The sequence below is a fragment of the Alexandromys fortis genome, unplaced genomic scaffold (genome assembly GCF_014885135.2).
Source record: "Alexandromys fortis isolate MF-2015 unplaced genomic scaffold, M_Fortis_MF-2015_v1.1 scaffold_26, whole genome shotgun sequence".
Taxonomy (NCBI): Eukaryota; Metazoa; Chordata; class Mammalia; order Rodentia; family Cricetidae; genus Alexandromys; species Alexandromys fortis.
In genome coordinates, this window is record NW_026067894.1 from 8,132,849 (window position 1) to 8,153,265 (window position 20,417).

The following is a 20,417-nucleotide window of genomic DNA, read 5'->3' on the forward strand; positions in this document are numbered from 1 at the left end:
CTTAGGGGAGGAGAGGAGCAGCTTAACTAGAGAGATGGCTCAGCGGTTAAGAGCGCTATATATAAATCATCTATAACTCCTGTCACAGGGGATCTGTCTTGAGATCCTGTCTCAGAGTTTCTCTTTGTAGCCCTGGCTGGCCTGAAGCTCACTCTGTGGCCCAGGCTGGCCTCGAACTCAGAGATCCACCTGCCTCTGCCTCCTAAGTGCTGGGATTAAAGGTGTGTGCCACCATGCCCTGCTACAGTTGCTCAGGGTTTCAGAATCCCATCCATCATGGCAGGAAGAGGCACCCAGGGTTGGGAATATAACCTTCAAAGACCTGTCCCTTTGACCTGTGCTGCTGTAAACTGTATGAAAGGCCTCAAATCTAAGTTTTGAAACCTGGGTTCAAATCCTGGCTTTTCTGTGTCCTAGGCAAGTCTGTTAATGTGTTGAGCAAGTCTTAGCTGTAGGTAGGTAGGGGTGCTGAGAGAAAGCATGTGGTTGGGGAGAAGGAGCTGTGTCTGCCTGAGTTCAAGACCAGATTAAACTCTGAAATAATATCCTGTCTCAAGAGATAAACAACAGGGCAAAGTGAATGTTTCACTTGGTAGAGTGCTTGCCCAGCATGCATAAAACCGGGTTCAGTTCCCAGCACCCCGTAGAACCAGAAGTGATAGTTACCTATCTGTAATTCCAACTGTGAGAGGCAAGACGATCAGGATCATCCTCAGCTACATAGTCAAGGCCAGCCCGGCAACATGATCCTGTCTCGCAAAGAGCCAAAGTTTATTTACTGTTCTTCTTGTTATTCTTATTTTTCATCAGAAAGCTAAGGCTTAGAGTTCAGTTGGCTCAGCCTCCTGGGCCCAGCCCTGCCTTTTCCTGCTTCCTGTTCTAAAGAGGAAATCTTAAGGTGCTTGATTGCATTTTAAACACATGTGGTTAGGGTTATGGTAAGAGGCCCTTTGGTGGTTAGAACTGTGAGATTGGAATCCATGTGCCTCACCGGGCATGCCAGGCACCTGGGCTAGTGCTTAGTGCATTGGTAAGCATGCAGACACTAGTCTCTGGAGGTAAGCAGCCAAACAGGAAACTGTGGGGCAGACCCAGTGTCCAGGAGCTGGTTGATAAGGGTTCCCAGGCTGAACACACTTGAACTCAGTATCCGTAGCAGAACAATAGGTAACTGGGCTCCAGTACCCTGGGAGGCGGATGCAAGAGGATCTCTGTGAGTTCAAGGGCAAACTGGCCTACCTAGTGAATTCGGGAGCCAGGGAAACATGGTGAGACCCTATCTTTTTGTTTTTGGCTATTAGAGACAGGGTTTCAGTAGCCCTGACCATCCTGGAATTTTTCTGTAGACCAGGGTGGCCTTGAACTCACTGATCTGCCTGCCTCTGCCTCCCAAGTGCTGGGATTAAAGGGGTGCACCACCACATCAGCCGGGCTACATACCGTTTTGATCTGGACCCTGAGATGTGAGTTCAGCAAATAGAATATGTAGGATTTGCAGACTTTGGGTAAACGTGTTATTCCTTCCATTAAACAAGAAAAGAAAAAGGTTGATGCAACAGGTGTTTCTTTGTTACCTCCTGCTTGCAGTGTGGTCAGTAAACATCTTTTTCTAAACAAAAAGAGGAGGGAAAGAAACATTGTAGTCTAGGCTGCCCTTGAGTGCACTTTTCCAGTTTCGGGCACAGCCACCACCCCAGCTCTGACATTCTGTTAACTTTGTTATTGTTTTGATTACATTTTTACTTATTTGTTAACATTTTGTTTTTAATTATGTATGAGGGGAGGGAAGTGTGGCTGCCAAGAGAGAGCAGAATTACAGGTGGGTATGAGCCACCTGGCATGGGTGCTGGGGATAGAACTCAGTTCCTCTGGAAGAGCGGGAAGCACTCTTAACCACGGAGCCCTCTCTCCAGCTCTTCTCTATAAGCGGTCAGGCAGGTGGATTATAGACGTCCATCCAGGTCCCTCTCTGGGGCATTTATGTTGTTCCTTTAGCTGTGCTGCCCTCGTGTAGTAAAGTTGGATCTAGACTCACTCAGATGCACACGACCTCCCTAAACCTTCCTAGGAGTTCTGTCCCTGGTGGCCTTGCTCAGGGTGAAGGCCAGCAGATGTGTGTGCAGCTATGTGAGATTCGAGCACAGTCCCAGGCCTGAGTGAGTGTGGGTCTGTAAGCAGTTCCTAACATCTGTCCCTGCATTGGTGCGTCGTCCCCGACTCTCAGTTCCTGACCACATCCTCTCTGGCGTGGCTCCCCAATGGCAAGGGCCATGGCCGATTTGGGCATCCCAGTTTTCTCTCTTCCCACCCTCAGACAACACAGGCAGCTCCACATACCGACCGCCCCCTCGGACCCGGGAGGTGATGATCAACGGGCAGATGGTGAAGCTGAAATACTGCTTCACCTGCAAGATGTTCCGGCCACCCAGGACCTCGCACTGCAGTGTCTGCGACAACTGTGTGGGTGAGTGGGGGCCTCGAGGACCCCGAAAGACTGAGTTTTGGATGCAGGAAGTCACATGTGGGGGCAAGACAGGCAGCATCTAAAATACTTAGGGGTGAGCAAGAAGGCTGCCTTTCCCAGACTGGCGGTGACATCTCTTGACCCAGGGTTGGTATATACCGTCCCCCTAATCCCTAAGTAATTCTGCAGACAGAGACCTTGAGCTTGTCTCCCAGCTTCAGGCCACTCCTCAGTGGGTCCCTGATCCAGAAGCCTGAAGCAGTTAACACTGAAGGCAGGGGATGATCTAATTGAGAAAGAAGCCAGGGAGGGTGAGAATCTGGAGGAGTGAGGTGGAGAGCCTGGACCACAACTAGAAGGTGGCTCTTGCCCACCTTCTTCTGCTTGGTTGGTGCCCTCACCCTGCTCCTTGGAAGCTCTACAGCTTGGTGAAGAGCCATGAAGGCCCCTTGGGAGGGTGTCATAAGGGAGAGTCTGTATGACACCCAAGTGAGCTGAGCCATGGTGACAGTGCACAGTTCCCAGAGCAGTGACTTCATCTTGCCAGCTCAGCACTCCCTGAAGAGGGAAGCTGGGACAGGAGGCAGTGAAGTGGGTGACTCAGGGAGTGTTATTCATCCCTGCCAGTCTGCCCCACCCACCTCCTTAGAGGACACCAGCCTTGGCATAAGGCCTGCAACGGGCATATGACCCAGATTCCCACAGGGACTTTCCTCATCAGCCTGGGTGTGACTCCCACCCCCAGGGACTTAGTGCTGGTATGAGCTCAGTCCCTTGCCCTGGCCTCTGGTGCCAGCTCTGCATGAGTTACCTAGCGGCCCAGCCCTCTCTGGGCCTCAGGCCCAAGCTGTTGGCATGTAGGTAGTATTAGGCCATGGTCTGTGAGACTTTGAAGCAGGCACTCTGTGGGATCCTGGAGATCTCAAGGGTCTACGAGCAAAGCTGTATAAAAGAGAGCCGGTGACAGGGCCCCCTGCCTAGTTTGAGGTCACAGGAGACGTTTTAAGGGAGTGGCTTTGTAGTTGGCATCAGAAGGAGTTACTATGGAGCTAAAAGAATAGACAAGGGAGTGTGTCAGGCAGTAGGTGGGAACCGATGATCAAGGGCTAGAAGTCAGGGTGTGTCCACGGGAGGGCAGGAGTCAGCTGGTTGAGGGGTGAGGGGATGGGAGAGCGCCAGCCTGGGGAGGGGCTACCACCGTTGCTGGTTGGAGACCCACACTGACTCCTTCCCTTTCTAGAACGGTTTGACCATCACTGCCCCTGGGTGGGCAACTGTGTCGGGAGACGGAACTACCGCTTCTTTTATGCGTTCATCCTCTCCCTCTCCTTCCTGACAGCCTTCATCTTCGCCTGCGTGGTCACCCACCTGACTCTGAGTGAGTGGGGGGACGACAAGGGGTGGAGGAGGACTGGCCAGTGAGCTCAGCCCTAGCAACGGGCTGTGGTCACCACCCCCTGAGCTGTGTCTCTGTCTCTTCCTTCTTAGGTTCTCAAGAAACCAGCTTCCTCTCCACTCTGAAAGAGACACCAGCAAGATATCTTTTGCCAGTTGTCACCCTGGGTGGGAATTGAGGCCTCTTCGTGGGGCGGGTCTCCAGGGTGGGACGGGGGCCCTGTTTGTTCTCTGGAATCCACTCTACCAGTTACTCTGTTAGTACCTGCACTACAGCTGATTTTAAATGGGTTGTCACGGGGAGGGGCTGTGCACAAAACCTCAGGACACTGTCCCTGCTTACAAAGGCCTGGCAAAGAGTGGGTTTCTTTTCTTTCTTAATTTTTATGTGTATCATTTTTGCCTATATGCATGTCTGTGTGAGGGTGTCAGGAGTTAGAGACAGTTGGGAGCTGCCATGTGGGTGCTGGGAATTGAACCTGGGTCCTCTGGAAGAACAGTCAGTGCATCCAACTACTAAACCATCGCTCTAAGCCCAAGAGTGTATTTCTTTTTTTTTTTTTAAAGATTTATTTATTTATTTATTTATTTATTTATTTATTTATTTATTATGTATACAATATTCTGTCTGTATGCCTGAGGGCCAGAAGAGGGCGCCAGACCTCTTTTACAGATGGTTGTGAGCCACCATGTGGTTGCTGGGAATTGAACTCAGGACCTTTGGAAGAGCAGGCAATGCTCTTAACCACTGAGCAATTTCTCCAGCCCAAGAGTGTATTTCTTAATTAAATCTTTGTTTATTTGATCTTGCCTGGAGGCAGTGGGAGCATGCCACACAGCACACAAATAGAGATGGGGACAACTTGACACTCAAACTCAGGTCATCAGGTTTGGTGATGAGTGCCTTTACCCACTGAGTCATGTCACCAGCCTGCATGTTCCTTAGGAGGGCAAGCTCCATGGACTACTCATGGCCAAGATCCTGTGGCTACAATTCCCTGTGCCAGCTGGGCGGTGGTGGCGCACACCTTTAATCCAAGCACTCGGGAGGCAGAGACAGGATGATCTCTGTGAGATCTAGGCCAGCATGGTCTACAGATCAAGTTCCAGGACAGCCACCAAAGCTACAGAGAAACCCTGTTTCGAAAAACAAAACAAAAGAATTCCCCATGCCATCCCTAGCCCAGATCCTGACTTGCTCCTCAGGACTCCTGCCTGTTTCTGGGGTGCAGGAGGTGATCTGCCGAGAATGATGACTGGATATAGCTCCAGGGAAGAGTGGGCGAGAACATGAGCACAGGCTCCCAGGGTCTCTACCCTCCCCCGCATGTGTCCTTGACAGTTCCACTGTGCTGGAGTTGGTCATCTGCTTCTTCTCGATCTGGTCCATTCTGGGCCTCTCAGGGTTCCACACTTACCTCGTCGCCTCCAACCTAACAACTAACGAAGACGTGAGTAAAGCTGGGGGCTAGGGAGCCTGGCTGTGTCTCTTGATGCATTGCCCTGCTTGTGACAGAACTGGGATCCATACTCCCGTGCATGGCATGGTTGAGAGATGTGGCCTTTGGTCATAATTATGGGGAGGGCCAGTCCAGGGTTGATGCCCAGAAGTCACGACCCCAACTTCGCATCTACCACACCGCACCTGTAGGCAGCAGAGTTCTGACTGGGGTTCCAGAAGTCTGTGCACCGAGAGGCATTGTTAGAACAGAATGGCGGCATGGCCCCATTACCCTCCCAGCTGTTCACTTGTAAGCCACTGTCAGCCAGCATTATTTGAGCACCCACTGTCCCCAGTCCAGACATGACCTCCCCTCACTGTCCTCCAGCCCTGAAAAAGAAAACGGTACTGTTATGTTTCCGGGGTTGCTGTGCAACATTGATTAGAGGCCCCACCATTCAAAAGAAAACGGATCCACTTCAGACGAGGCATGGTGGGCAGGCCTGTAATCCTGGCACTTTGTAGACCCGGGCAAGAGGGCCTGTGGTTTGGCTTGAGGCTAGTTTGGACTGTGTGGGGAGACACTGACTTGGCAAAATAAAAGGGGGGGTTGGGAAGAGAAAGAAAAGGAGCTTAGTTAGTCTGGTGGCACAGGCCTGTAATCCCAGCTGCTCTAGAGACCAGGACAGGGATTGAAAATTCAAGGTGAGAATGGACAGTCTGTCTGAGACAAAAAGTAAAAAGAGAACAGGGATGTAGTTCAGTGGAAGAACACTTAGGTAGCATGGGCAAGGCCCTGCCTTCAATCTCAGTATCCAGAGATGGAGGAGGGACTGGAGGCTTGGTGGTTAAGAGCACTGGCTACTCTTCTGAGGACCCAGGTGTGTAACTCTGTTGTAACTAGTCCTAGGTAATCTGGTGCCCTCTACTGGCCTCCTCCAACACTGCACACATGTGATGCACATGCATAAAGGCAAGACACCCATACACATAGAATACATAATAAACGGAAGAATGAGAAGGAAGCCACCTCCAGGAGCAGTGGCACACGCGTGTTATCCCAACACTTGAAAGGTGGAGAAAGGAAGATGAGGGATTCAAGGTCATCCATGGCTACATAGAAATTTGGAGACTGGGGCTGGAGAGATGGCTCAGTGGTTAAGAACATTGGCTGCTCTTCCAGAGGTCCCAGGTTCAATTCCCAGCACCCACATGGTAGCTCACAACTGTCTGTGACTCCAGGTCTAGTGGACTTAACACGCTCACACAGATATACAAGCAGGCAAAATACCAAAATGCACATAAAGTAAATAAGTTGTTTATTAAAGAAAGGGAAAGGAGGGGGCTGGAGAGGTGGCTCAGTGGTTAGGGGCACTGACTGCTCTTCCAGAGGTCTTTAGTTCAATTCCCAGCAACCACATGGTGGCTCACAACCATCTGTAATGAGATTTGGCACCCTCCTCTGTTGTGTGGGCATATATGGAGGCAGAATGTTGTATACATAATAAAGAAATAAATCTTTTTTTTTAAAAAAAAAGGAAGTTAGAGGCTACCTCAGGACACATATGACCGGCCTGGTCTACAAACTGAGTTCCAGGACACAGAGAAACCCTGTCTCAAAAAACCAAACCAAAAAGAAGAAAGAAAAAAAAAATCCCACAACCTCTCAGAGTCTCATTTGAGGAAGCAAAACTGGACACATTGATAAGGGCAGAGAGGGCATCAGCCCCGGCCCACCCCATCACCAGTGGGTTTCCTGAGTGCCGGTTCTGCAGGATCTTCCTGGAACTTAAACAGAAAGGGGTGCTTGGCCCAGCAAGTGTGGGAACTTCTGGGTGACAATTAAATGGGTCTTTCCTGCTGAGCCCCTCAATAGCGTCAACCCAGGGCTTCCCTAGGCAGAAAGGATGTCCAGGGTCATGTAGTTGAGTGGCAGGGTCAGAGTGGTTCTGCCTGCTTCCTGCCCTCAACCCTGCCCTCCCTCTTAGTTGGTGTCCTAGTTAGCGTCACTGTTGCTGAGATGAAACACCAACACCAAAAGCAAGTTAGGGAGGAAAGGGTTTATTTGGCTTACATTTCCACATCACCATCATCAAAGGGAGTCAGGACAGGAACTCAGACCGGGAAGGAACCTGGGGGCAGGAGTTGATTCAGACACCAAGGAGTGGTGCTGCTTACTGGCCTGCTCAACCTGCGGCCTGCTTTCTTTTTTATTTATTTATTTATTTATTTATTTATTTATTTATTTATTTATTTATTTATTTATCGTCTTTATTTTTTGAGACAGGGTTTCTCTGTGTAGCTTTTGGAGCTTGTCCTGGAACTCGCTCTGTAGATCAGGCTGGCCTCGAATTCACAAAGATCTGCCCACCTCTGTCTCCCAAGTGCTGGAATTAAAGGCGTGTGCCACCACCACCCAACCAGCCTGATTTCTTACAGAACCCAGGACCACTTGTCCAGGGATGACTCCATTCACAGTGGACTGCCCCTCCCCCATCCATCACTAATTAATAAAATGTCCTACAGGTTTGCCTATAGGCAGATCTTAGGGAGGCATTTTCTTAATTGAGGTTCCCTCTTTCAGATAAGGATAGCTTGTATCGAGTTGATGTCAAGCTGTCCAGCACAGGTGGGAAGCCAGGGTAGAGATATCTACCCAGACAGCCTCCTCTGGAGACTTCCTTTTGCTTGTCCTCTGTGCTAGTTGGAGCCTTCTGGTCTCTGCTGGTGCTGCACCCAGAAGTCCCCAGAACTGGTTTCTAAGTGGGACTCTTGCTGGCCTCTGGGTTCCATTTCTAGAAAGTGCAGAAGGAGCCCAGTGGTTGATGCTTTGCATGTATAATCCTCAGCACTGCTAGAGGAAGTGGGGACGGACGGACGGAAGCCGCTTACCCAGCTTCTTCTCTTTCCAGATCAAAGGATCTTGGTCCAGCAAGAGGGGCGGTGAGGCCTCTGTCAACCCCTACAGCCATAAAAGTATTGTCACCAACTGCTGTGCTGTGCTCTGTGGACCCCTACCTCCCAGGTAAGCCAGGACATGTAAGAGAGGTCACAGGGAGGTGGCCCTGAGACTGGACCCCTCCTGGGAGTTGTGGAGGGTCTGGATCTTAGCAGGCCTTTCTCCCTGTACAGACATGGGTTCCGTTTGCCGTCCTCTATTCTGGATGTCTGAGAAATTCTAAGGACGGCTGTTAGTTTTAATCACATTTGCTCCTGTGTAGAATAAAAATAAGTACCACCTGGCATGGTTGTACCTGCCTATAATCCTCACACTTGAAGACTAAGGTTAGGAGGATTGCTTCATGTTCAAGACCAGCCTGGGATCCACAGTGACACTGTTTCAAAGGAGGAACGTACAAAATAGTAAAATCATGGGGTATTCTGTGTAACCCTACTTCCCAGAGATACCACAGTGACTGTCATGACCACAGTAGGTGACCTGCCTTTCTTCTACAGGGTGAGGTCACCACAACTTTCCTCAGGAACCTTGGTGCTTCAACCCTGCTGACAGCAGGGGGCACCAGAGCTCCAGAACCCGAGTTAATGGCCATGGGCACTGCGGGGGCAAGACCTTCCTTACACATGTGCCCCACCTAGGGAGACAGGACACTAGGCCTCTCAGTGACTCCAAATAGCTGTTCTTTCTTACTTTTCTCTCACTTGCAGCCTGGCTTCTTGGCACCCAGACAGCTGAGTCCGCTTGAATTAACAATGAATAAACTTGGGAGGTAGAGGCAGGTCAGAAGTCCTAGATCATCCTCAGCTACATCCTCAAGTAGCAAGGCTACTTGGGATCCTGTCTCAAGAAACAAAAACATTTTGGCATAGTGGCAGAATGTGCCCCCCTCCCCCCCCCTTTTTTTTAAGACAGAGTTTCTCTGTTATAGCCCTGGCTGTCTGGAACTTGCCCTGTAGACCAGGCTGACCTCAAACTCTCCAAGATCCGCCTGCCTCTGCCTTCCTAATGCTAGGGTTATTGGTGTGCACCGCCACCCAGGAGCACTTGCCTCTTTAATCTTAACAGAAACAAGCAGATCTCTGAGCAAGAGCAGCCTGGTCTACATGATGAGTTCTAGGACAGTCTACAATCTATAGAGCTAGAGCTACATAGTGAGACAATGCCTAAAAATAGTAATAATAACAAAACCAAACTAATGGATAAATTATCTGGCAAAAGCCAGGTGCACAGAAGGTCTTATTTTAAGTGTGTTTACTTGTATGTGTGTGTATGCACCTACAGTGGTGTGCATATGGAAGTCAAGAGTCCTTGGGCTTGAACGCAAGTCATCATCAGGTTTGGTGGCAAACACTTTTGCCCATTGAACAACTGAATGGAAAGCAGCTTCCGTTTGCCCAGCTTTTCTAGGGCTGGGTCTTTTCTGAGAAGACATTGTCTGTGTTGTCACGTGCCTAGAGCCTTGTCAGAGGCTCATGCCCTGTCCTTATGTCTTGGAAGCCTGATCGACCGGCGGGGATTCGTGCAGTCTGACGCTGTGTTGCCCTCACCCATCAGAAGTGACGAGCCAGCCTGTGGGGCCAAGCCAGATGCCAGCATGGTAGGAGGCCACCCCTGAATGTGACTCAGTGCTTGCCACCTGCTGCCCGCCCTCCACGCCTGCCGGGACCCTCCCCATACCATCCAAGGGAAGCAGAGCTGCCAAAGACTCAAGTCTTTTTGTATTTATTTCCCATCCTGCGCAGCGTTCTCTGAACTGCCACGGAGCTGTGCCCTCTTGCTCCTCAAACCCAGGTTCCCACAGTTTGGGCCCTAGGTCCCTGAACTGATCGGTGGCAGGAGAGGAGAGCCACAGCCTCTGGAGGCCACCAAGGGAACCATGCCAAGTCACTGCCTGTGCCCAGGGAGACCCAGTGTGAGTGAGGGTGTGAACTGAGTGGGCAGCCTCCCAGCCGGAGGCATGCTTGGACCCTGGGGAGCCGGGGCTTCTGGAAGCAGGACTCCTGAGCAGCTGGCCCTGAAGCACAATGCAGGCCAGCGCCTGCCCGTGGACTCCTGGTCTGGGGCTCCCGCATTCCCTTTGAGATGTGCAAGGCTATTTTGGTGGTCTTGGGGGGGGGGGTATATGGAATTGGCCAGTAGGATAGAGCTGGGGTACCAGTAGAGAGCATGGGCAGAGGGTGGGAGGCAGCCTGTGTCAGAGGAAGCCAAACCAGCCATCCAGGCCCCAGAACCTCAGCTCCTGTAGAGTCCTGGGCAGCACAGTAGAAATGGGAATGGGGACCCTGCCTTCCCCAGCCCCTGGAGACTCTCAAGGATCCTTTCCTGTGCCACCACCCCTCCCCCCAGTCTTCCAAGTCAGAGCTAGAGGTGGGTGGGTTAGTGATGCTGGCAGTACTTGAAACGGGTTTATTAATGCTGGGTATTTTGCACAATTTTATAGACCTCTTTTTTACATGGCCTTTTTTAAAAAATATAAGTTAATGTGTGACTATCTGTGTAGTGCCAAGTCAAGGGTTTTCAGAAGGCTAGGTGGTTTAATAAATGTTTTACAGCAGATCTAGCTATGAATGTGTGTGCGAGTGTGTGTGTGTGTGTGTGTGTGTGTGTGTGTGTGTGTGTGTGTGTGCGCGCCTGTGTACAAATACAGCTGACTTCCATATCCCTGGGCTATTCCGTCTTCCTCTTACCCACCTGTGTTCAGAAGCAGCCTGACGTGTGGGGCTGGGAAGATGGTGCATTAATCACAAGAGACCCCTGGGCTCCTGCCCTTCCCTTCTGCCACAGCCTACAGACAACCAGTGGCTAGGGACTCGGCCACCCAGCCCCCAGGTCAGGCTCCCAGCTGTAACCTGCCCCAACAGGCTGAGGCTAGGTGTGGTGGGTGGGGTGACGGGTCTGGGGAGCGGGGAGCAGGGTCTGGGGAGCAGGGAGCAGCTGCCATTCTGCAAGCCACACCCCCCTTGGCTCTCTGCTCTGTATATGCCCCCCCCCCATGCTAGAGAGTCGGAGACAACCCATTTCTGCTAATTTGGGATGAAGGAAGAAGCAGAATAGGTCAGGAGGGTTATGGGTTGGCCAGGACCCTCACAGCACATCGTCCTGCTGCTGGGATCTGTAGTTTCTAATCAGAGTAGAGACTTGTTCTTTGAGGACCCCCACTTTGGCCCTTCAAGTGGGCTGAAGCCCTTGGAAGTCACTCCAACTTCTCTGCCTTGCTCCTAAGGCTAGTGGGTCCCAGACAGAGCCGGGGAGTGTGCTAGCTGGGAGAAAAGCTTCAGAGCCCTAGGCCATCCTGCAGTGGCTCTGGGAGGTAGAGGAGGGGCTGGAGGAGGCTCCCTAACCTGCCTTTTATTTAAGCCAGTATTCATTTGTTCTTGCTTGTAATAAAACTTCGTTTTTAGGAGCTGATTTGCTTTGGTTTGTTTTTTGTTGGCATTTATTTTGCCAAGTTCCTGGTTTGTAGCATAGCTCTGGATTCTTTCCTGGGAAATGGGAGGCCGGCAGCCGGTGATAGCGGGAACTCTACAGCAGAGGGACTGTGGCTAACCCGCCTTCACCATGTCTGCCTTCTTGTGGCTCAGGAATTGGTACTTCTTGAGCTCTTTCCACCCTGATCCCCAGCGATTGCTCAGCTAAAGACATGTTTGGGACAGTAGGTCCAAGTTGGAACTTCTTATCCCTGCCCCAACCCAAACCTCCTAGGTAGCCAGAACGGCCAGGCAGATGATAACATAGGCCGACCTCTCTGGTATCTCCTCCAGGAGGACACCTGTCAGGACTTTGCCATCTCCTGCACAGCCTGAGGGGAGCTAACAGGCCTCTCTGCAGAGGGTTAGCTGGTAAGACCTTGTCTCACCTGTCAGCCAGCCCTGCCCACTCTCCTCACACACCATCTCATCAATGCATGCCTCACCAACTTCACCAAATCCATCCATCTCTGTCTGGTGTGCGGTGTGGTGTGTGTGCTGGTGGTGGCAGGTCCCCAGGAATCCCCCCAACAGAAGGCTCTTAGTCCTGCCCACTCCCTCCTTGGATTGAGGCTCCCTCAGAGCACCTGTCCTTTCGGAACAGGAAGGGTTAGACTGGGAAGGTGGCACACCTGCCCTGAGAGGCCTGGCCAGTGCTGTTGGTGGACTGATGTGCAGGGCCCTCAGGTCACTTCACCTCTGCATCCTGCTCTGTGCCCCCTCCCCTGCCGCTGTTCCTCTCCTGCTCTGTTGCCTGCTGCCTGAGCTTTGGCCCTTTTCTGGGGGAGAGACAGGTACTGTGGTACCTTTGACCCCACTCGGGGCCCCTGCAGGCTACCTCTTCCATCTGTCTGTCCGCTAACCCTTTCTCTTCTCCTCCTTTGGCATCCTGCGGAACATCCAGTATGCGCGGGGGCTGAAGGAGCTCCTGAGGACCGCCACTCTCTGCCTCTCCAGGAGTGGCCTGGGGGGAGCCAGGCACCCTGCGCCTCCACCTGCCTAACCTGTGGCCCGGCTGCCACCATCTGTGCCTACAGGGTCTGTCCCCCAGCCTGTCCTACTAGTGTGCTCTCTAGAGCTCCCCACAGCGGGCAGGTGCTGACCTCCTGGCCTCTGCCCCCACTCCTTGCTGACCAGAGTATAGAAAAGCCATACTGCAGCCTCAACACAATACACACTACTGTAACCCTGCCGATCTTCCCCCTCTCCTCCTCCCTTCATACCCCTTCCCCAGATGTGTGAGGTGTCAAGACTCTTCAGGAATCTTGCCTTACAGCCTCCCCCCAGTCAGCAGAGCCATAGGCAAGCCAAGCAGGTTCCTTCAGGAGCTATCTGGGTGTCGACGCTGCTGAACAGGTTTGGGGACTCTTCTGAGCACAGCGGCTCAGCACTGTTCCCACGCCCCCATCCCCCCAGGAGGATGCGAGGTGTGAGCCTGTGTATCCCTGGCCCCAGGCACCAAGGGCTGGCTACACAGCTCCACTTCTTCCAGGGACCCAAAGGGAACTGGGCCAGACCTGGGAAGACTAGCTGCGCCCAACACAGGGCCGCTCACCTGCTGTCCACTACCTTTTCTAACAGAAATAAAGAGCCCTCTCTTGCTGGAGCCTTGAGTGTGTCTCACCCCTTTCCTTTGGGGCCTTGGGTGCGGCCGGCTGCGGATGTGTGAGAATGACTGTCTCCTTCACAGCCCTGGCCAGATAGCGCTGCTCTGGAGACAGGCCTGGAGGGACATGGGGAAAGGCACCTCTTGGCTCTCTCTCTCCAGAAGTCCTTTCCTCCCCAGAGACCTTCAAGGCTTAGCTGAACTTTGAAAAACTTTGCCTAGTCCAAAATAGGGGGTGGGAGGTGTCAAACTCCAGTCTGAGGCTCACATTCCCCAATTGAGCCCAACCCAAGGTAGGTCCATAGAGCGTCCTTTCTCTCATTCCCTAGATGCTTTCCCACATGGACACTGTACCCTGGGGTGGTACACATCTGTAATCCCAGCGGGAGGATCAGTTCAGAGCATCCTCAACTACACAGTAAGCGCAAGGCTAGCCTGGGCTGCACACCCACAGAAGTGAACTGACAACCAATTGCTCAGGTCTTCCAATTCCACTGTGTTTACTGTGGACCATGTGCGCACACACAAACACAAGATAAGTAAAGATAAATTAGAAGAAAAAACCAGGCTGGAGGGATGGCTCAGTGTTTAGAAACACTGACTGGGGCTGGAGAGATGGCTCAGCAGTTAAGAGCATTGCCTGCTCTTCCAAAGGTCCTGAGTTCAATTCCCAGCAACCACATGGTGGCTCACAACCATCTGTAATGAGGTCTGCAGGCATACACACAGACAGAATTTTGTATACATAATAAATAAAAAAATATAAAAAAAATTAAAAATAAAAACCACTGACTGCTCCTCAAGAGGACCCAGGTTCAATTTCTGGCACCCACATGGCAGCTCACAACTGTCTGTACCTCCAGTTCCAGGAGATCTGACACCCTCACACAAGTATAACATGCAGGCAAAACACCAATGCACATAAAGTACATTGTACAGTAAAAAGTAAAAAAAAAAAAAAAAAAAAAAAAAGCCTAGGCAGGCAGGATTGCTGTTGCTGTTTATCAGGGCTTGCCTATGTATTTGTTTTTTCCCCCGGTAACCAAAGAGAAAGGTGATCTCAGCTCTCTTACAAATGAGAAGAGACTCAGGGAAAGTCACTGAGCCAACAACTGTGTGACCCCAGCAGGAGAGGGTGGGGTTTTGGAGAAGCCCTAAACTTGGAGATGCCATACCCAGGAGGGGGCTGCCCAGCCTCCTGTTACCAGTGGGGAGGCCTAAGCCCAGGGGCAGGAAGGGACCTGTCCAAGGCCTCTTCTGACCCAGCTGGAATGCAGTTCTACACACTGACCTCATTCGGTTCTGTCTCTACAAATTCCACACTGCCTCCTACCCTAGACTGGCTTAGAGGGGGGCTCGCTCCAACAGCAGTAGTGTAGAAGGAGAGGAGGCAAACAGGAACCACCTGAGCATCCTCCGCTAACCCTTCCCAAAGGCAGTAGACAGCTCTCGGTTACGGAGCTGAACTCTTAATGACCAATCACAAAGCCCTCTCTCTGGTCAACTGTTGAATTTGAACATTCCAACGCCAAAAAATTACCTCGGAAATTACTAGAAAAGGTTTTGCCAGTTGTGGGAGATTCTTTCTAGACTCTGATAAGAATCCCTCTTCCTGCAAAGGATGGCAGTGACCACCAGGATGAGGCGAGCACCGGGACTTTAGCCTAATCTGTCCTGCTGACTCAGGCAGCCGCTGCAGAGGTCCACGCTCTGCCGGGACCTGCTGCCTCCTGCCTGCCTGGGCTCAGGGACTTGGGAAGTAGAAGCCTGGAGGCAAAGGGAGGCGACTGACACAGGAACTGAGTCAGATCTCCAGGCCAGAGCCAGCAGGAGTGTCAAGCAGCCCGACTTCAGTGAGGAGCAGTGAGAGGCTTGCTAGGGCCCGACTGTAGCCACCCACCAGGTGCCCGGCTTAAGAGGCGTGAGAGAGCACTCCCTTCATGGGCTTTGAATTTTGCCAGGCCCCAAGGTCCAAGCTCCTAGTGTCCTGGGATCTCCAAGTTGCCCCCAGGACTTGGGGAAGCCTAGGCTAGATGACTAGTGCCAAGGAAAGCCCTTGAGGGCTGAGCGGAATGTTTCAGATGGAAAGGGAGGAGTTGGTGTAGATTGTACCATTTGTCAGTCTGGAAAGAAGTCTGGGCAGAGGACCCCTTCTCTGGCGTGGACACCTGGCAGGGCCACATGGTATGGGCAGTTTATGATCTTTCCTCATCCATAGAACCCAGCTACAAAAGAAAAAAAAAATAACAACCAGGGATGGGGGCTGGTGATGTGGTTTAGCTGGTAGAGTTCTGGGGACTCATGGGGACAACCCCAGCACTACCGCATACACCAAGCATGGCAGCACTCGTATGTGGACCAGACCAGCCTCGAACTTGCTGTTTATCAGGGCTTGCCTATGTATTTGACTGTTTTTCCCCCAGTAACCAAAGAGAAAGGTGATCTCAGCTCTCTTACAAATGAGAACAGACTCAGGGAAAGAGAGACCCCCCCCCCTCCTCTGGTTCTGCCTCATGAGAGTTGGTATTACGCAGGTATTGCCAGTCTATACAGGACTGGGGATCCAACTCCATACAAGCTAGGCGGGACCTCTACCAACCGAGTTGCATTCCCCATCTCTCTTTTTTTTTCTGGGTGCTGCGGGGGTGGGGGGCGCAGCCTGTCTCTTTGGAGCCAAGCTGGCCACCAACTGGAACTCCTCTGTCAGTCCGAGTCCACCTGAGTGCTGAGACGCTGGGCATGCCTTGCTGGGTCCTTCCCCAACTTGATATTTCAGAGTAGTTTCCTTCCTCCCTTTCCCGTGGCTGCGCTCTGAGCCCTCGGATCTCAGGAGGGGAACCCCACGGAATTAGCCGGGATCTGGAGAGCCCCTACTCCTGTGACATAAGCACATCAGCCCGTGTCTTCAAAGTTTTGGCCTACACCTCCCTCCCAGAGGCAAGGTGCATGGTCAGGCACGAGGAGGAGGTAGCAGAGGGAGCGGGGGAGGGGGGGCGGCGGAGAAGCGGAGAAGACAGGCAAGACAATGTTATACTTAGTAGTCCTGGTTCAAGGATTCGGTTGGCTGGGTCCCAGGAAGAAGGTTCCTTAGAAGGGACTCTGGAGTCACATTTAAACTGTGGGGGGAGTAGCGGGGGCAGATAAGCAGGAACCCTACCCCCAGTGCCCATACTCTTAGACGCTAGAAGACAGGACCCAACCAAACAAGGACAGAAGGTTGGGGACAAAAGTGGTCTCCATCTCTGAGGACGCTTCTCTCTGGCTGGAGACCAGGGCCTCGATCAAGAAGGAACTAGAACCTCCGGGAGCCGAGGAGGGGCGGATCTCCCTGAGCTGGAATGACTGCTCCATAAAACAAAATGGTACGCGTCACTCCTGGCTCCTTCTCCTCAGCCCTGTCTTCCTGCCCAGCTGCTAGCGTCCCCCCTGGGGGACCAAACTGGACTGAGCACCCCGTGACCTGCTTCCCAGCCTCTGACGAGGCAATCTGAGTCAGAGTGGGGCAGTCAAGGAGCTGCGCCCCATGCCCCCGCCTTTCTGTGAGCCCTGCTGATACCTGACGGCAGGCAGCCTGCAAGGACTGGTGACCTGATGTGGAGAACTAGCGAGGAAGGGCTCAGACAAGTGTCAACAGGCCACCAACTTAAAAGGGAAAATTGTGCTGTCATGGGGAAGGTGTCCAACAAACCTGTGGGGTGACTAATTACAAAGACTAGACCGGAGCTTCAGAGGCCACTCGCTAAACACTTCATTAAATGGCACCCTGAAATGCCACCTGCGCATTCTGGGTGTTCAGAGGGGACCTTGAAGGAGAACTGGTACCAAGGGATGGAACTGTCTTCGGGCCGACTCGGGCGAAGTCTGGCTCTCAATTCCAGATAATGGCTCCCGGGCCAGAGGCCTCAATGTGGGAAAAGTCAGAAGAAACAGCTTGTGACCTTAAGCGGTTTCTCCCCTTGAGAGTTGATGCTTCTGCCTCTACAGTCCCACAGAGCATTCAAGGGGATTATATCAGACCATGGGGTGCTAAAGTGTTGGGAAACTGTATAGCCCTGCCTACACGTGAATTCTCATTCATCCCAGCCCTCTGCACCAGCTCACTAGGCTCTGCCGAGGCTAACGTAGCCCAGTGGCTGAAGTCATCCCTACCCCTGGAAGGACACCCTAGAACACCCTACCCCGAAAGACAATCTCGTTTGGTAATCCAGAACGCTCCTGCCCTGCAATGCAGCTCTGAACAGCAGGGGGCAGTCTGGAGCCTGAAAGGTGCCTGTTCAGGTGGGAGCCACAGCCAGGTTTCTCCCCGCTGACTGTCCCGATGACTCACCCCGCACATCCCAGCCCTTTTACCTTTAAGGAAGAGCCGGAAAGGGTGTGGGGAGAAGAGGAGGAGGCAGGGCCCAAGGCCCAGGCCCGCCCAGGCCCCTCCCAACCCTTCTCCTGGCCTTGTCACCCCAGCCAAAAGGCAGACGGAGAGCAAGAGCAGCACAGAATCCAGCATTGGTCTCACGGCAGCCAGTTCGCCCGCCTGTCTGTCCTCGGAGTCATGGAGAGAGCCAGTCTGATCCAGAAGGCCAAGTTGGCCGAGCAGGCCGAACGCTATGAGGACATGGCAGCCTTCATGAAGGGTGCCGTGGAGAAGGGTGAGGAACTCTCCTGCGAGGAGCGGAATCTGCTCTCCGTGGCCTATAAGAATGTGGTGGGCGGCCAGAGAGCGGCCTGGAGAGTCCTGTCCAGCATCGAGCAGAAAAGCAACGAGGAGGGGTCGGAGGAGAAGGGCCCCGAGGTGAAAGAGTACCGGGAGAAGGTAGAGACAGAGCTCCGCGGGGTGTGCGACACCGTGCTGGGCCTGCTGGACTCCCACCTCATCAAAGAGGCCGGAGAGGCAGAAAGCCGCGTCTTCTACTTGAAGATGAAGGGTGACTACTACCGCTATCTGGCTGAGGTGGCCACTGGCGATGACAAGAAGCGCATCATTGATTCTGCCCGCTCAGCCTACCAAGAGGCCATGGACATCAGCAAGAAGGAGATGCCGCCCACCAACCCCATACGCCTGGGCCTGGCCCTGAACTTTTCTGTCTTCCACTACGAGATAGCCAACAGCCCCGAGGAGGCCATCTCACTGGCCAAGACCACCTTCGACGAGGCCATGGCCGACCTGCACACCCTCAATGAGGAATCCTACAAGGACAGCACCCTCATCATGCAACTGCTGCGAGACAACCTGACGCTGTGGACAGCCGACAATGCTGGGGAAGAGGGTGGAGAAGCTCCGGAGGAGCCCCAGAGCTGAAGCCGTCTGTTCCCTCCCTGCCCTGCCTTGCTCTCCAGTCCCCAGTCAGCAGAGAGGACTAAGACGGAGTGGGACCCGGCCCTTTCCCACCCCCTGAATGTTCTGCCACACCCTGAAAGCCTCCTTGGAAGGGGTGCAGCCAGGCTGAGGCCACCAGGGGCTGGGGATCCCACACTTCATGCAGCTATCTGGTGGGTGTTCCTAGCCCTGCCCACCCCTGCTCTCTGCACCCCGACTTCCTTACACCACTCCCGAACCTGCCCCTGCCTCCCCCCCCCACTCCTCCATCTCGTACCTGTTGCTTCTAGATCCTAGGAATCGAGGAGGCTCCCACCCCTGTGGCTGGGACCTGGACTGAGGCAAGGGCTATCTATGTGTGTGCGTGCGACTGTGTGTGAGAGAGAATGAGAAGAAACACATGTTTGCTGGGTGTGACCATGTTTCCTCTCAATAAAGTTGCCCTGCGACACTCCTGTCTTCTTCAGTTTATTGACCGTGGACTGGGAGTGGAACGAAAGTGAGTTAGAGAACCTGACCCTAGCACACGGAGTTAGGGTCTAAAGTTCCCTCAGGTCTGCCTGGGTGACCTGGAAGGGAGAAGTGCCTTTGGGTCGGGTGAGAAGCCCCACAGTGCTCCGGTTCAGACCAGGTCAGCAGAAAGGCAGGTCAGGAGAGGAGAGGTGAGCAGTTGCTGTGGGCGGGAAAGCCGCAAAGCTCCGATGTGGCGGGAGCCACGAAGCCACTGAAGTCTGAGTACAGTGGCCTCAGAGATGCGCTTCACGAGGGGCACCCAGCACCTCAGATCTGAAAGCGGGAGCCGAGCACATCAAGGGCTCAGGTCGCAGCCGAGGTGTGCAGGATCGGAAGCAGGGGCATAGTGCCTCCACTAAAAACCCAGATCTAATAAGGGAAAGCTCTCCAAGCCCCAGTGATTCAAGGTGGGGCCCAAAGGAAACCCGCTGGCGAGGTGCCGGCGCGAGCTGGGTGGGAAGGGCCGCTGGAGTCCGGCTGGACCAGTCCACGGCCCGAGCACCTTGCAGGCAGCGACTTGCACCAGCGCTCCGAAGCCTTCAGCTTACGGCCCAATCACAGGACGGGGTTTCCACAGAATCCGCCCCCGGAACCTAATTGGCCAATGGGAGAGCGAACGGCGAGTATGTCCCGCCTCCCGCTCCGCTGGCCCCGCTACACCTCGCGGAAAGACGAAGCTGAGTCCCCCGCGGTCCGCGAAGCACAGCGGGGCGGGGCCTTCCCGGTTTCACTCCGACAAGTTGTCACCCGCCCGACTCCGGAGCTCGTCCCCCACCCCCGGGAGCAACGGGACAGGGCGGGGTCGTGCGCAACATTTAGTTTCCTCCCTTTGAGTCATCGACTCACCTGGCGGTGTCTGCCGGAAAAAGTCCAAGACGCTCCTCGCCGAGAGCATCATTGGCTGGTGAGCATCATTGGCAGACCAGCCGCTGGTCGCCAGCAGGCTTAAGTTATGACCCTGATTCGCTTTGCAGCCCGGAGAAACCATGACATCGCCCTGCGCCTCAGTTTCACTTTTGTATCGCTAAAGGTTCCCCAGTTATGCAAAGTGAAAAGCGGGGACCCTGCTTGGGTATAAGGCTTAAGCTGCCGCGCTTGAGGCTTTTAAAGTTTGGGTCCTCTTTTGAAAACGGTTAGGAGTGGGAATTTAAGAAGTTCCTTTCTAGGCAGAGCACGGTGGGCCGTGCCTTTAACCTGAGCACTCTGAGGCAGGGTGGAATTATCTGAGTTCCAGGTCAGCCTGGTCAATGTAGCAAGCTCC

General features: G+C 53.2%; 2 protein-coding genes across 5 annotated transcripts in view; both read left to right on the top strand.

The window, feature by feature from the left end:
* The window catches only part of Zdhhc18 (zinc finger DHHC-type palmitoyltransferase 18), a 36,606-nt gene extending 23,274 nt beyond the window's left edge, over positions 1–13,332 (top strand). Inside the window, exons 3-10 of one of the 4 annotated variants that reach the window (XM_050150100.1) lie at positions 2,315–2,464; positions 3,705–3,842; positions 3,953–4,001; positions 5,208–5,310; positions 8,213–8,325; positions 9,757–9,856; positions 12,021–12,098; positions 12,631–13,332. In XM_050150100.1, coding sequence (XP_050006057.1) covers positions 2,315–2,464; positions 3,705–3,842; positions 3,953–4,001; positions 5,208–5,310; positions 8,213–8,325; positions 9,757–9,856; positions 12,021–12,062 — 695 coding nt within the window. In that variant the 3' untranslated portion in view covers positions 12,063–12,098; positions 12,631–13,332. Of the gene's footprint in view, positions 1–2,314; positions 2,465–3,704; positions 3,843–3,952; positions 4,002–5,207; positions 5,311–8,212; positions 8,326–9,756; positions 11,668–12,020; positions 12,099–12,630 lie in introns of those variants that run through there. The other 3 variants (XM_050150116.1, XM_050150090.1, XM_050150110.1) reach the window with 3 other exon arrangements.
* A 4,379-nt stretch (positions 13,333–17,711) lies between these two features.
* Positions 17,712–19,094, top strand: Sfn (stratifin). Its single transcript, XM_050150183.1, has one exon. It carries the CDS (start codon positions 17,879–17,881, stop codon positions 18,623–18,625), a length of 747 nt encoding a protein of 248 aa, XP_050006140.1. The 5' UTR covers positions 17,712–17,878; the 3' UTR covers positions 18,626–19,094.
* Positions 19,095–20,417: the final 1,323 nt, after the last annotated feature.